General features: G+C 44.6%; 1 protein-coding gene across 2 annotated transcripts in view; it reads right to left on the minus strand.

Moving 5' to 3' along the window:
• The window catches only part of nrp1a (neuropilin 1a), a 49,864-nt gene that overhangs the window by 22,058 nt on the left and 12,666 nt on the right, over positions 1–15,140 (minus strand). For both annotated transcript variants that reach the window (XM_053859270.1, XM_053859269.1), the window contains exons 4-7: positions 12,494–12,675; positions 6,547–6,774; positions 3,737–3,892; positions 1,267–1,433 (exon numbers count right to left, since the gene is read on the minus strand). In XM_053859270.1, the coding sequence (XP_053715245.1) occupies positions 1,267–1,433; positions 3,737–3,892; positions 6,547–6,774; positions 12,494–12,675 (733 nt within the window). The remainder of the gene's footprint in view (positions 1–1,266; positions 1,434–3,736; positions 3,893–6,546; positions 6,775–12,493; positions 12,676–15,140) is intronic.

Consider the following 15,140-nt stretch of genomic DNA (forward strand, 5'->3'; position numbering starts at 1 on the left):
GTTTACTGCTACTGCGGCAGACCCAGTTGCAACTGTTGAATTGAATTGAATCTCCTCTATGGGATGAGGATAATTCAGAAGTGCTTGGAATCACATGAAAACACACTATGTTTCTGCCCTGGTAAAAAATGAATGGAAGTCTATGGGGATGCCTGGATCACACATATGCTGTACGATAAAAATGATGGAAGTTTCGACTATTGTTTGGAGCGTAATTTATGATTTATTTGCTTGTGAAAACACGCAATTATTTGGACTAAAACTCAACCCTTGCATGTTTGACGTCACAGCAGAATCCAACTGCAGTTCTGGCGAGAAAAATAAATCCTTTTTTGGTATTGATCTTACTGTTCAAGAAGGCTCTCCCACAAGCAGTAAATTGCTGCCTTGTCAGATCCAACTGTTAAAAAAAGCTTGCAACAATGGCTCCCCTGCTCGACTCGATGGATAAATAGATAAAGTTCATAAATGACTCAGTCCTGGAGGAAGTGGTGGAGATTTACTCACACACTTGCTGGAGCTGCGTACGCCAGAGCGTGCTAGGCGGAGAAATAGAACAGACATATACAAGTATGGGAGTGCATGAAAACCAACATTTAGACAAGCTGATTATATGAGTCTGGAGGCGCTCTGGGGGGCCCTGAGGACAATATTTTCATTGCAGAAAAGGAAAAGCTGGCTTACAGCACTCCCCTGGCAAATATTTTGTTTGGGGTCAGTTTGGCAATTTCCCCCCTGAGGGAAATGTCAAGGCCAAAGTTTTAAGCAGTGAAGCGAAGACTATTGAACACATGAAAAAAAAAAAAAGAAAATCAGCGAGGGGTCTTTACAAGGCCCGGAGGCTTAATAATTCAAACTATTTTTTGTCTGTTCTGGGCTGAATCCAAGTTCAATTCCAATTCCAGCCTACCCAAACATGAGTGATGGTCATCGAGTGTGACATGGGGTGAAGCGGGAAAGATATGGAGTTCAACAGCTGGAGTTGTGTTGACTCCCACCATCAAACCTGTTCTGTTTATGATGCAATCGCACCACCAGAAACTGTCAGAGAAGCACAGAGGCCTCACTGTGCTCAAGAAAGGTGTAGTCACTCCTAATCCAGCTCCCAGACTGTGACTCACTCCCAAAACAAAGTGCAGGTGGTCTATTTTCTACCTCCAAGGAACATATATTTCCATACGTATTAAGACATTCTGCATCTTTCTGCTTTGTGTTATCACAAAAAATATATATAGTGGCTTAAATCTGACTTTTCATTCACAGTACCTGTATCCACTCCTTGTTTGAGTCCTCTGCAGGGGTCCACGCATTCTCATAGTAGTTGAGTCGAGAGCGCTCTGAGGACCAGCTGGGATTATACTGGGATGAGGAAATGATTTGGTCAGCAGTTATCTCTCCGGATTCCATTCCCAAAGGATCGCTACAGTCAAAGTCTGGGGGGGAAAAAAAACACAAGAAAAAGCAGTGGTGAGATCAGGGGAGTGATGGGACCTGTAGTGGAATTAAGGCACAGTGCATATACTTCAAGTGTCCCCCTGAATAAGAGCTGATCTCTGGGGAGGAGGATGCCACACGACAGGCACTCAGCATTCACCAGAAAAGAAACGCGAATCAGTGATGCCTCAGTAAATCCTTGCCATTTCTCCCTCTACAGGTCTAATGGAAGCAGAGAGGGAGAGTCTCAGCACTACGGAGTCTTCATTAAACATTCAGTGTCGGCTAAGTTTAGGCCAAGATCAGCCCTTGATGTGACTTTCACAGTCTTCCCACCTCTGCCAGGATCGGTTTCCTCGTGTCCCAGTGGGCAGCTTGACTTTTTCAAAACAAAGGATTTCTTTTTTTTTGGCAACTTTGCCTCTGGGGAGATTTTAGGCAAATCTGTATTTTAAGGCTGTAAATCACACTCAGTAGACCCAGGGGAGGAGAGCGCTTGTGGTGCCTGTGATCACACGGGGCAGAGGTTTTAGGACATCCTGGGTTCCTTTGCAGAAGACTCAGGTCAGTTTAGGGTCAGGACTTTCAACCCCGTCAGGTCAGACATGCTGACACCGCTGTGGACAGAGCCACAATAACAGATGCCTAGTATGGCAACGTCTTTAGGTCAGAGAAAATGTAGAAAGAGAAAAGCATGTCATGGCCCTAAGACTCTCATACTGTATGTTTACAGAGATTTCTGAACTTAAGAATGCAGATTAAGCGTCAAGTTGTGTCGCGGCTTCTGTCCACGAATCCACACCAATGGGTTTCTCATGTGAATCAACTGAAACACAGGATTTAGTGGGTCAACGTGTGGGTTTACGCTTCAGTGTTGATTCACACAAACAAACTGCTGCTGGCTTTTACATAGGGCAACAAGTCTCGTATTGAAGAGCAACATTCTACTGTGACTAATGTGTTTGTAGATCATGCTGCGGACAATATTACGCTGACTAACACAATACAGAGGACCTTTTATACACATGCGATTCATGGTTATTGAACTCAATTCCTGTTCTACTTTACAGAAACCACCATGTAACTATAAAAACACCAGCTGCATCTTGCACTTCAATGAGGACTATCACTGAATGGATTCACTCATGCAGCGATACAGAAAGTACGAGAAGTTCAAAGCTCCAGAACATTCCTTAAACCTGCTGCTGTGCGGGACTGGCCTCTTGGCTATGTCACAACTGCGATCAGACTTTTAACGTAAAATGTATCGCTTTATATCTGATACTTTGTACTGTGGTTTTCATGACAGTGAAAGCAGAAGAATGGCTGAGAACAGTAACTCAAGGGGACGGCAGAAGAAGCAAGTTCGGAACACTTCACAAAGCCTGCATTCATCAGCTTATCGCCTCGCATAGATCTTTCAGCTTGACGGACCTCGTGTGATGCAGAGCGATGGAAGTCCACACGTGAACATGAGCATTTCAGTGAGATAAAAAAATAAGATTTAGAGTGTCAAGCATATTGATAACAGCCCATGGAAATAATACTTTTGTGATCTGATCACAGGGGCTCAAGTCAAGGAAGGAGGGATGAGATCAGCAGTCGCTGCACCGTTCATTACTGTGACATCGGTTTGGCCTGACGCGTGCATGTGTGTGTTCTCTCTCCCCTGCGGCCAGACAGAATCCTTTTGGGGATGATTAGTAGATTTGTTGAATGTCATCCATCTCTGTTGCGTTTCAAAGACGTTGACTTGTCTGGGGTGGTCCAGCCTCTGTAAAGATTTACGACGACGACCAGCGCTCGCACTGCTTAATGAAATGTTTCGCTGGCGAGCGTTGCAAAACAGGGTCGGGAGGTTGAGCCACGCCGACCACGTTGCCGCATGTTAAAGCCCTCGAGGTGTGTCTCGGATGAAGAGAAGTTGTGACACTGGCATTTGGAAACCGTCTGGCAACAGTGAAACCACCAAAGGTGGGGGGAGACTTAAAGCCATTCTTCAAATAAAGAGACAGGAGGTGTCTACTTCACGGCAGTTACGGCTTTGCACTTTACAGCTCGGTTTACACTTAATGTATGAAACATGCTACTACAGTGTGTCGACATTTAAACCACTCTTTTCGACTCGCCATTTTTGACCACATTCACAGTCATTCCGTCTCTCTCTTGCCACCCGAACTGTCTTTTTCCCCTTGAAACCTCTTTTTGGATTTTATTTTAGCAGCTACCTCACTCAACAAAAATCTTGTTGGCAACCGCTGCCTCTCTGGGATATAAATTCAGCAGCTTCCTGCCAGCTCACCTTCTGGAACCGTCCTTTCAATGACGGTGAAGTTTGCTGAGAAGCCCTCTTTCGCGATGGCGCTGTCAGTGTTGATTGTCAGGGCCATGATGCCGGTGTAGGAGATGATCCTGCCCGGGGTGTTTTGTCCACAGAATCTCCCAATGTATGGACCAACTAGAAAGAAAAAAAATCAGCTTTTACACAGTCGTATTTGCAACTCAGTTGATTCACTCAGGGGTGATGTTGGACATAGACAGTTTGACTGGTAACAGAGCAGAGCAAGACAACCAATGAGGTTCATGGATGCAGAAGGAGAGGAAAAAGATCAATATGACAAGGAATTACGTCATCCTCCATCTGTTTAACGGTTTAATAAAGTGGCAGGAACTTTCCTGTATTGATAAATTGATTAGAGGAAAAAAAAGTGATGCAAAAAACAAACAAACCAAAAACAAACAAACAAAAAAAACTTTCACTTTTCAGGACAGCATATCTATATGCGCCACACTACTATTTAATATGTAAACTATTTGGGTTCAATTCCATTGCAGAATTTCAGTTTTGATTTCCCAGAAGAGGCGATGACGTGGAAAGTGTCCTGCAAAAATAGACTAAATTTTGGCATAAACTGTTGCATCAAAAACATCAGATTCAGAAAGAATTAAGAAGTAATACACAGGACTAGTAAGTGTAATATGCTGCATAGGTTTCTGCCTGAAAACAACAGACAGAGGGAGGAGGGGAGCTAACAAGGGAGTCACAGAGGGCACAAGAGCATAAAGGCCTCGCCCTGTGCTCTGATCCATGTGCACTTGTAAGGGCGTATTGCTGTGCTGGGACCTGCAGCTTATCTGTGATGACTAATGCTGTGATCAGTGGCGGGTGACAGTCCTTCCTCCCTGCAGCTTCCTGTCATCCAAAACCCAACGTCTACATGGAAGGCAGTGGCAGGGCCCACGGGAGCCTCTGCGCCGAAAGGTGTGAGGCTTCAGATGCCAGGTGCCTGGTGTATGTGCGTGAGTCTGACTGTGCTTTTAAGGCCACTAAGACCTGGGATGAACAAATAAATGCCATCTCCAGGATTATCCGCATGACTCCACAGAGCACGATGAAATTTTAAAGAACCTTCATGTGAACTCTGCATCCTGCCTCACTCACTCTTGCTCAAGGAAGAAAGAGTGAGCCGCAGTTCTTCTTCTTCTGCAGTGTCTGAGGCACTCTTTGAAATGCGGGAGGATGGGGCAACTCTTTCTAGCCCTCTGAGCTAATGCACTATTGATCCAGCAGTCACCACAGGTACGGCCGGCAAGATCCAACAGTCTGTTCCTCCCTTCGCTTGTTTTTTAGGAATGCTGTCTCTCTCTCTCTGTCTCACACAGCTTCTTCAGTCTGCTACACAGGTGCACTTTCTGCTCTTGAACACACTCCTTAAAATGAACATTTTATTCAATTTAACAATGAGTGAACAATAATTGCTACCTATCACTTCCTCTGAAAAATCAATCGTAAACTCACCCCCAGAATTTGGGGGGGATTAGAGATGTTGGAGTGCGTTCTCCTTAAATGGTGCAAAAGTGTGAGCTGAACGATGAACTGCAGGTAAACCTGCTGCTCAGAATACTGATGCGCTCCAAGTTGAACGAGATAAAATTCTTTCAATTTTCTGCCACTGATGGGCGAGAAAAGCTTTCATCTTGTTCACATCAACTTCAAGAGGTGATTCTGCTCGCCAAGTTCAAAGCCTGTTCTCCGGCTATGAGCGCTTCACTTTGAACAACACCTGCCTTCTTGCCATCGCTCCCCCTCACCTGCAGGTTCTGGATCGCAGAATCACTTTTTTAAAAGGGATAATAATCTGCATTCCTGCCGGCGTTTATCGAGTCCAACCAGTGGTCCAGGGTGAAATTAGTGTGGGCCTTTCTTGTGGTTGTCACAAGAAGTCAGTTTCAAAAATTTCTTTCCAGTAAAAAGCTACTGCCTGGAAACCTATTGCTCGGTTACAGAGGGTGAGGTACCACTTGTAACCAGGACGTGTTTGGTGTTGGGCAATGACTGAGGAGTTCCCTGACAACTCTTGGATACATTCCGAGGGTAGTTCAGGAAGCCAGCAGGCTGTTGGCCTGGATAATACCACATGACTATGTAATTACACCTCCCATTTTGCTGGTTATAAACAGTCGACACAAGAAGCTAATGGAACCTAACAGGTCGTTGGGACATTCTTGGTCACCAACAATTCTGGCCTCGCTACGTAATTAAGAATCCAAAAGCAAGAATGTAGTCTCTGTGTTTTGGGGAAATTGGCCAATTGGATGCAGGGAAAGTTTGAGGTAGGTTTTTTTTAGCATTGTAACACCATGTGACACTTTGATTATAGTGTCTCTTCTAGAGGTATTCCATTGGTTGGAGAGGGAGAGTCATCGTACACTATGATGCTGTCAACTTGGTTGGAATGTTCAGCTGCAAGACCATATTTCTTGGAATATTTGACACCAGACCACAGCGATAAAGAGCCGAGTGGGATATTTTGGTTGGGTGAGATAGCCTGTGTTTATGAGCTGTGGTAGACCTGAAGTCTTTTCCGACATCCACTCGACTGAACCCAACACTGTATGTCAACTCTTAAGATTTATTCGATGTACAAAGTTCTGTTTGAGTCTTTTACGAGAGGCTAATGATGTTTTATTTCAGGTTTCCTTTATATTGTATAAAGTTTTATTCGTCTTAAGATGGTCTCAACAATCATTTGTGCACAAGTAGCCACACATTTCAGAGTACATCTTTCTCTGAGCTCCCCATAACAAAATGGACTCCAAATGATCACTCACCTCCAGGGAAACCATCCCAGATCTCTAGCCGGTCATAGCGGCAGAACACACCAGCTGGGGGCGTCGGGTCAGGCTCCAGCTCAAAGCTTTCAAACTCCAGAATGATCTCCGACATCTTTGGGGCAAAGATCATAAAAGTGCAGTCGAGATTGTTGGGGTACTTCTCCGGGAATCCGGGGGACTTTATGACACCGCTGTTGGACGTAAAATTTCTGGAGCATTCTGGACCTGAAACAAAGATGCAACGGCCGGTTACTAAATGTAGTCGAAGTTTTCTGAGTCGGAGGTGCAATAATGCAATAATAAATATCGACTTTATGCGCATAAAAAAAGAAAGAACCAGATAAGTGCTGTCAAGTGCAGGCAATCTAGAGACCGTGGCAGCAGAGGAACAGTCGCAGATGGGGCAGTTTGAATCCCAAATTGCAGTGAGTTATCCTTCCACGGAGCCTGTATCTCTCTACTGTCACTCATACAACTTGCTGGTCTTCTCAGGTACACTTAAGCTGGTCTGCAAGTTTTTTTTTTTTTTTTTTTTTTTTTGCGAGAGGTAGAGCCCCATTGATTTTTTTTCCCCCTTTTCAAAAGTACATGAGACATTTTGACTCTAAAAGAGTTGACATTTAGTTCAGGAGCCTGAGCGTTGTATTCCAGAATAGCAGCCACCATTAATTTAATAGCTTCCAACATATTTTCACAGGAAAAATTGAGAGATTTTTGCAGAGAGAAAAAGCCTTTCCTGGGTGGCAGCAGTTTGGCACATTTTCAGAGCGAAATGTCAGACAGTTTCAGTGAAGAAAAAACTAGATGCATGTCGAGCGCGCGAGCTGAGGCCACGAGAAAAGTGCGGCATCAAATGCCCAGGTCAGTGTGTAATATTTCCTGTGAATGTTGGCTCGGAGCTCGACTCGCAATTCCTTTCATCGTTCTCCACCGTGACCCTTATCTCAACACAGCAGCTGACCAGAACAAAATTGCTCTTTGGAAAGGGTTCACACAGCGTCGGCTATTGGTGGAAATATTCAAATGAAGGTGAGAATATTTATTAAGATTAGGGCCATACACCAATATCAGTGATTTCCAATCATACTATGCAAAAACAGAGTCCAGCAGAAGGACGTCCTCTGTTCAAGAGTTACGGTCAGAACACGTACTTGGAATAAACTGTCAAGACAAATCCCTTTTTGGCTCCAACAGCAAGATAATCATCCAACAGATGTTTTTATCTGAGGCCTCTGTGGGTTCAGGCCTTAACTCCTCTGCTTATACACTAAGACCCTGTATGGTGATATCTGTAGGAGAGGCTGAAGGAGATAGTGCGGGTGGGAAACGAACATGTGTGAAAGCCTTCATGGAGACATAGAAGAAAAATACACCCTGTTGTCAGAGGCAAACTCCCCACCTTTCACTGGCTCTGTTTTATCACTGCAGCTGTTCCTATCTCCTTTGGTGGATTTATCAGCTTAACGTTCAGGAAAAAAAGGAAAGCTTTTCATACGTATGAAAGGTTCAATGTAGGTAAAGCGCAGAGGAAGGATCGAGGCTTCCATCCAGACCAGGAACAGAGAGATCCTTGCAGCCGCTAACACGGCTTCTAAACAAACAATTTGAATTTTACGGCAGGAAATAGGAAGGGCAGGCTGCGAGACAACCTTCAACCTGCCACTGTCACGTTTACTACCAGCTGTAATGGATTCTTTTAGCTCTTCGCTTCGACTCAGCCCTCCTCCTCCTCAGGAGTAAACAACTGTCACTCAGCCGTGTTCTGTGAATTCTTTAAAGCCACTCATTTATACGAGCCCGGGATCTGATTTCAATCCTCAAAAGTGTTTGGGCGACGCTCATTCACTGTGATGACATGCGGTCCGCGTCCCAAAGACTCACACATATGTAACGCCTTTGATCAAGTTTCAGATCTGGATGAAGTGGTCTTTGCCGGGGCGAAACTCCCGAGCTCATGCAACTATCTTCCGAATCAAACTTGACTCTGAGCTCTACGATGACATTCAGTTAACAAAGTTTGGCTTGGAAATAGAGAGGAAAATATACCAAATTCGGCAGTGTGAATATAAAAACAGAATAATAATAGTAGTTTTTTATGGAGCCACTATTTCAATGAAGGAAACTTACAATGATCTGTGCATTAAAATTATTTTAAGCAGCTGAAATGGAAAGTCGATTGGAGAGTATCGACACAGTATCGCGCCCTCAAGTATCCCAATATTTGAGTATTGATATTTTCTTACAACGCGGTGCGGACGATTCTTATTTTTGTATTTTTGTAACTGTTTCAAAAGAAAGCACTTTGTCCAAACTTTGTAGCCCGTGTGAGCTGATATTGTGAGTGTTAAAAGCAGAGCGGGGTTTAGGCGTTAATGACTAGAACAACATTGCTCTGAGCAGCACTCACTAAACGTGACAGCGTCTTGCTATTTTCGCTCCTTGTGTCAACTACCAAATATTCACTTGTCTTTTTTCCATTTGCTCTGGCGTCTCCGTCGCTTTAGTCACGGTGATTAGCGGCTGGTGCCACGGAGGCTGAAGGTGTTGTTCTTAGAGCCCCGTTTATGTTCCATGATGTTTGTGTGGACGCTCATTAACCCAGACCAACCCCTTTTCACCCCCGACTTTTATGGCACTGGGGGGAGCTATAGCGTGCAGCCAACAGAGGGTTAATCTTTGGGGGGAGAATTGACTCCCGCTATCAAATATTAACCAGCAGACCAGAGCTTTTCTTTCACCACCACGCAAACAACATGATGCACTGACACAGCATTTAGTGACGCCACCCCACCCGCCCCTCTATGTCAGGAATGATGACACTGCTAATGTGATGGAGGCCGGAGGTACAGCGCTGCGCTGCCGCCCTTAAATAGATTTGTTGTCTTTTTCCATGGGCCCGGCTTGTGGGTGTGATGACAGTGTGTCTTTGTGCCAGATGTGACCTACACCATTAGGTCGCGTCATCCATGAAATCAAGGCTCACCATTCGGTTTCACCTCAAATAAACATCCGTGCACCTTGATAGTGTTTTCACAGGTGTGTTTCAGTGTGAAGACGTTTTATGATAAATATGAACCTTGCTGGAGAAGTTCACATTCCTCATTAATGTCCTTTGAACAGATTTGTTATCTCTTTCAAGTGAAACAATGTTGCGCAGCCTTTGCTAAGCAAGTGGCGGAGAGTAATGGGGGCGGAGGACTATCGACTGCAGCATCCTTTTCATTCACCCACTTCAATGGGCTCTCAGTCCGCCTTCATGTGGTTAGTCGCCGACTGCAGAGGAGCTGAAGGAAAACACATGTTGGACATGCACAGATACCCACTTATGTTTGAGGTTAGCACACCAGCTATGAGAGCCAGCTTGGCTACGAACACGCATGCTAATGATGGTGATCATATCGAAGCTGCTTTAGCTTAGCGAACCGGGCTACTATGACATATAGAAAGGAGACGGTCGAAATAACAAAAATTATTTCACATGACTTCATAAAAACACAGCATAGCGTTATATCAAAACAACTTTCATGGTTCAAGAATCGTACTAACTGATAGCGACGTTAGCTCGGCAGCATCTGTGAGTTGTCAGCACTAAAGCAATTTCATTTATCCAAGCAAAGTAAGGAAGAACGCACAAGTTGGTTTATTGTAGTGATTTGATGGCATGCTGTGTTGAATAAATTCTTGTTTTTCCCTTTATTTTGGAGCTACTTCTGGATGGCTCATCATCGACAACTCCATCTCCAAAACTCCTATTGTTCCCTGAAAATTGTCTTTTAAATATGATCTGAATTGTTCATTTATCTTATCAGGCAGACAATGCAGACAAAAACATAAAAATAACAGGCAAAAATGGTTTGTTTGCTGTGTTTGTATTGAAATTACAGCAAGATTAAAAGGTCTTTTGCGTCTCAAAAATACATGTGCTACCATTCAACATGCTTCTACACGTTATTCTGCCCTTACTTTAATCTTAATTAACTCTGTGGAGGGCTGAACCGACATCCAAACTCTGCAACTATTTTCCCATTAAACGATCTTCCAGGCTTCTTCATTCTGTTCCATCTGTGGCCAGATTCAGACGGCGAAGCGACGGCAGCCATTCGGAGGCCATGAAATAAATAGCCCGTGCTAATTAAGATGGTTAGATGGAAGAGGGTTGACTGACTTTAAAGTGGCCACAGAGAGCCGCAAAACAACCTGCTCTCATCCAATTACGACACTTTTCACTCCATGAAAGCCGTAACGAATGATGCCTGTGTGCTCAAGGCTATTTACATAGAGGCAGACCTTTGCATTAAACCTCTTTCTCTGGCTGGAAGTGCATCTAACTTCCGGACTTGTTGTGATCAGCAGGCCTGCACTGCGGTGATAAACTACTGGCTTCCTTCGCCATCATTGGAATACGCCAGCGTTTCTCCTGCGCCCATTATCTGAGCATCTGTGTATCATCATTAACGTTACATGTGTTAGCCAACGCACTGTTTTCCCAACAAATACGCCGCTCGCTGATAAACCCGGCTCATCAACTTGCTTTGTTGCTTGTTCACGCTCTCTATCTCTCTCTCGCACAAACCGGTATTAATTGATCTCATAGCAGTGCACTCAGCAGTGGGAACAGCGTGCAGTAAATTCTATGCATAATAAGAATCTGGATCTACTTAGATAGCGATACCCTCGTGGTGCTGGGCTTTGCAAAGGCAGGGTGCGAAGCATTGATGAAAAGTTGTGTTCAGGGTTGTGTCAACTTCTCTGTACAAGATTGTGCATGTTATCTTGCAACATGCTACTCCTTTCATTTCTTCCACGCCAGTCTTGTAAAAATGTTGCAGCTCTTTTATAATAGATCCTGCTTTAATAATGGGACGTGGAAATGGAGCGGATTTAACCAGACCATAGAGTCTGTCCGTCTCTGCGCAGATGAGCTTGCATGTATCAGGGTGGAGTACCACTTTGATCTGGTAAATTGAGCTAACTCCACCAGCTGCCTACTAAGACGATGACATATGTAAGCCTTGATACACAGAGACACACTAGCCTGGATTAAATGGAAGGCGGGAACCCTTCTGGCCTGTTCACCAACTCTCTAAGGTCATCGGAGGTTGTCGCTGAAGTCTGAAGGAGCCGTCGCCGTGAGAATGCCTGTCGTCTCCAGCCAATCTAAACAAAGGAAAGTAGCTGACCAACAGGAAATTCTTAGACGGCATATGCTGCCATCTGATTAGATATACATCCCCTGAGAATGAGGCGTCTAATCCCTAAACTGATAAGATGTTGCTGTTGTTTTCAGGCTGCGAATAGAGTTGGTTCGGTGCCAGTGGAAGTAAGGCAACTCGGTGTCCCCCCGGTCGCACTGGCACGACAAGCCAGCCTCGACACCTGATTCACCGTCGATCAAGGGAGATGTCAATAAGGTGCAGCGGCTCCGGCGAAAACATGTGCTGAACCTGTTAAACGCTGGGAATCATTTCCTCCACCAGCAGTTAATTATTGTTCATAAGAGCAGAGAACCAGTCCAAGCAACTTATGCTGAATCAATGCTAAGCGAATTACTGCACAATAATTCACGGGAGATGAAATGCGGGAGAATTATGGAACATATGGGACTATGAATCATTGCTTGCGCGCGGAGCATATTGCCTGCCATATTGCAATTGTATAATTTGATGCTCTGGTGCCTTAACTGATCCACAAACAAAGCATGAAATTAAATGGAGAGGTTGTTTCTTGCCCCATTATCGAAATCACTTATGTACTCTATTCTATTCACGTGACGGATTAAGTTTAGCTTGAAAAATCGGACATTTGTTGACGTCAGAAAACCACATGAGCTAATAAGCCATGTATTTCGCGTGACAGGCAGCTTGAAAACCTCGCATGAAACAAAACAAAGTAGTCTGTGTGCTGCTGTCTTTGGATTCTGCTGCCGCTTCGTCTGACCACCCACCTGTCTTAAAGACTTCATAGCGTATGGAGAAACCTGCTCCATGCGTCTCGTAGTCGGACACGAACTTTATAAAGAGCTGGTTTCCTGAGGAGACGACAGGAGAGGGGGCGATCTTGCCGCAGTATTTCCCCACGAGCTGACCGCTTTCATCCACGCCGTCCCTGACTTCCACATAGTCATACCTGCAAGAGAGAGCGCAGAAGGAGAGCGGAGTTAGCTGTTGAACTTCTCAGCCAAAACAAAGCACATCAACAAATTCTGAGGGGAAGAAAAACAGCTTGTAAAGAAACTAAGAAAGCAGGTGGGCAGCTGAACTTTCAGTGCGCTCGCTGTCGACAGACAAAAACGCACATGTAAACAGAGACACAGCCACAGAGGTTTCGCTGCTCCCAGCAAGTCTGAGTCATGTTTACGCAACTGACTCAATCATTGAATTTCAAATTAACATTTGGCTTCATCCAGTTCAGCTGCAGCATTCCGCCGCCTGTTCAACGGGTAAATGTGGGATTTTACTGATTATATTTTGGCCTTTGGGTTTGGCTGGCGAATAGAAAGAGCAGGTGTTAAAGCTATTAAATAAACCCACACATCACATTCAAATGGAATTTCAGACCCTCGGCTACTGTGAGGAGCAGCCGCATAATTAAGTCGGCACAGGGTTCAGTAGCCAGGGAGGAAAATAGCTTTGAAATGGGACTTAGGGGGAAAAGTGTACACGCACATCCACACACCCAGGATTCAGCATGCAAAACTAAATCTTGTACAGAAAGGGTGACCAACCGATGAGGGTGGTCTAAACAGCCTAAGGGTATCAGTATGTGACTATGTTTTTTCAGGCACTTTCGAAGAGTTTATGCTTTAACTCCGTTGGAGATCTGGGCTTTACTCAAGTGCCCGGCGTGTTTATGTGCAGGAGCGAGCCTGATGCTTCACACGACTTCTGCTTGCCGTGTTTTGACTGTGCGTGTGACGGCGTGAGCGCTGATCAGCACAGCAAAATTTCGCTTCAGGTTTCCTCTGAACCTAATTACCCACAACATTCATCCCTGCCAAGTGTTCCTCCAAGTTACGAAAACATATTGCGGCCCAGAACCGCACAACTTCAATAATCGTCCAAGAAGTAAAACTATAAACTACAGTATCCTTGTTTGCACTGATGTGATTCACCAGGGTGGCAATACTGACAGAGGAGGTCAGAAAGGGTTCAGTAAAAATGTTGAATCACCTTTCACAGAACTTCTTCCATTCATATGAATTTAGCAAATACACATGCAGTGTAGGACTCTCTCACACATTCCTTCTGCCCTACAGAAAGTATCAGCCTTCCGGGGAGAGCTGCCTCTTTTCTTGGTTCAGCTTAATTACCCGTACCAGCAAATCGCATAAGACAAGGCATTTGAACAAAATGATTTAGACATTTTTGACTCAAGGTTTGGCTTAAAGAATCGTCAGACTTGTACACACATGCACCCACCTCTGAGAAATTCGGTGCTCAGAATTGCTCAGCTAATGGCTCACAGAGAAGGGTGCAGAGGTGTTTTTCTCATCCGAATACGGAACTCAACATGAGGACTGCAGTAAGTGACAGGGCAGGATTGAGTGCATCTTAATGTAGAGCTGAACAGGAGCAGTAGCCCTCAAAATCGAGTCCCACAAGGTGATGCAGTGATGGATGACTTCACTTCTCTTTCAGCTTGGATGGACTGATCTGAGGTGATATGGAGCTGTCAGCAGCCATCAGGTGCCTCTTCCTTAACTGGTTTGCTTTGGGTTTCCAGTCTCAAGGAAACTCCAGGCTGGTCACGGCTAAGAATAGCCCGCAAGGTTCATGCTGGCTTGGCAAAACTTATAATGATATTTGGTAGTTTTTCTGACTAAAATACTGGCAACAATTGTAGGTCATAAGTGCAAGTTTGCGACTTCAATTCTGATGCAAAATGCAAAAGGATCATGTGAACTGTAAGCCTTCTGTAGCCTTGTTTCCTCTTTAACTAACCAGCTGTAGAAACGTCTTCACCTACATTCTTTGTTTTCCACGTCTTTATCAGCAGCAGCTCTCTTAATGTTGAGTTTCTCATGGTGTTTACAATGCCGTTCCCAACGCTGCTTTACGGCGTGATGGCCTGAGAGTCACCCAGTCATTACTTGGTTTACAGGTTGCCCTAAAGCAGGGTCTGGTTTTTGTGGAATTATTTCAGTGGCTTTTGACGGTTATTGATGGTTAAAGCTGTATGGTTAGTCTCAGACAACATTCTCTTTTAGCCATTTGACTTTTTACAAATAATGCAAGGGTCTTCTGTTTCTGCTGGTAGCACTAGCAGTGAGGGTATTTTCTCAGAGTGAGACTCTCAGTTGCCCTCTCATGCTCAACACAACGCAGGGAGCATCAATCCTTTCCTGACATTGATGTATCAGCAGAACGGTAATTTAACATGGAATCTTTATCAGCACAAATATCTAACTCCCACGCTTCCACAACTGCCTCTATCTGAGATCCCCATGGTGCAGTGGTGTAAAGCACATTTCTGGTGATTGTCTGTCTGTTGTGAATGACAGAGGAAGAACATTTATTTACAACTACAGCGAGAGAATGAGGCTATTTTAGTCTCCATTTCGACGTACACCTCCCGGAAAGCTGTTTATTGCA

This window comes from Synchiropus splendidus, chromosome 3 (genome assembly GCF_027744825.2).
Source record: "Synchiropus splendidus isolate RoL2022-P1 chromosome 3, RoL_Sspl_1.0, whole genome shotgun sequence".
NCBI classification, from domain to species: Eukaryota; Metazoa; Chordata; class Actinopteri; order Syngnathiformes; family Callionymidae; genus Synchiropus; species Synchiropus splendidus.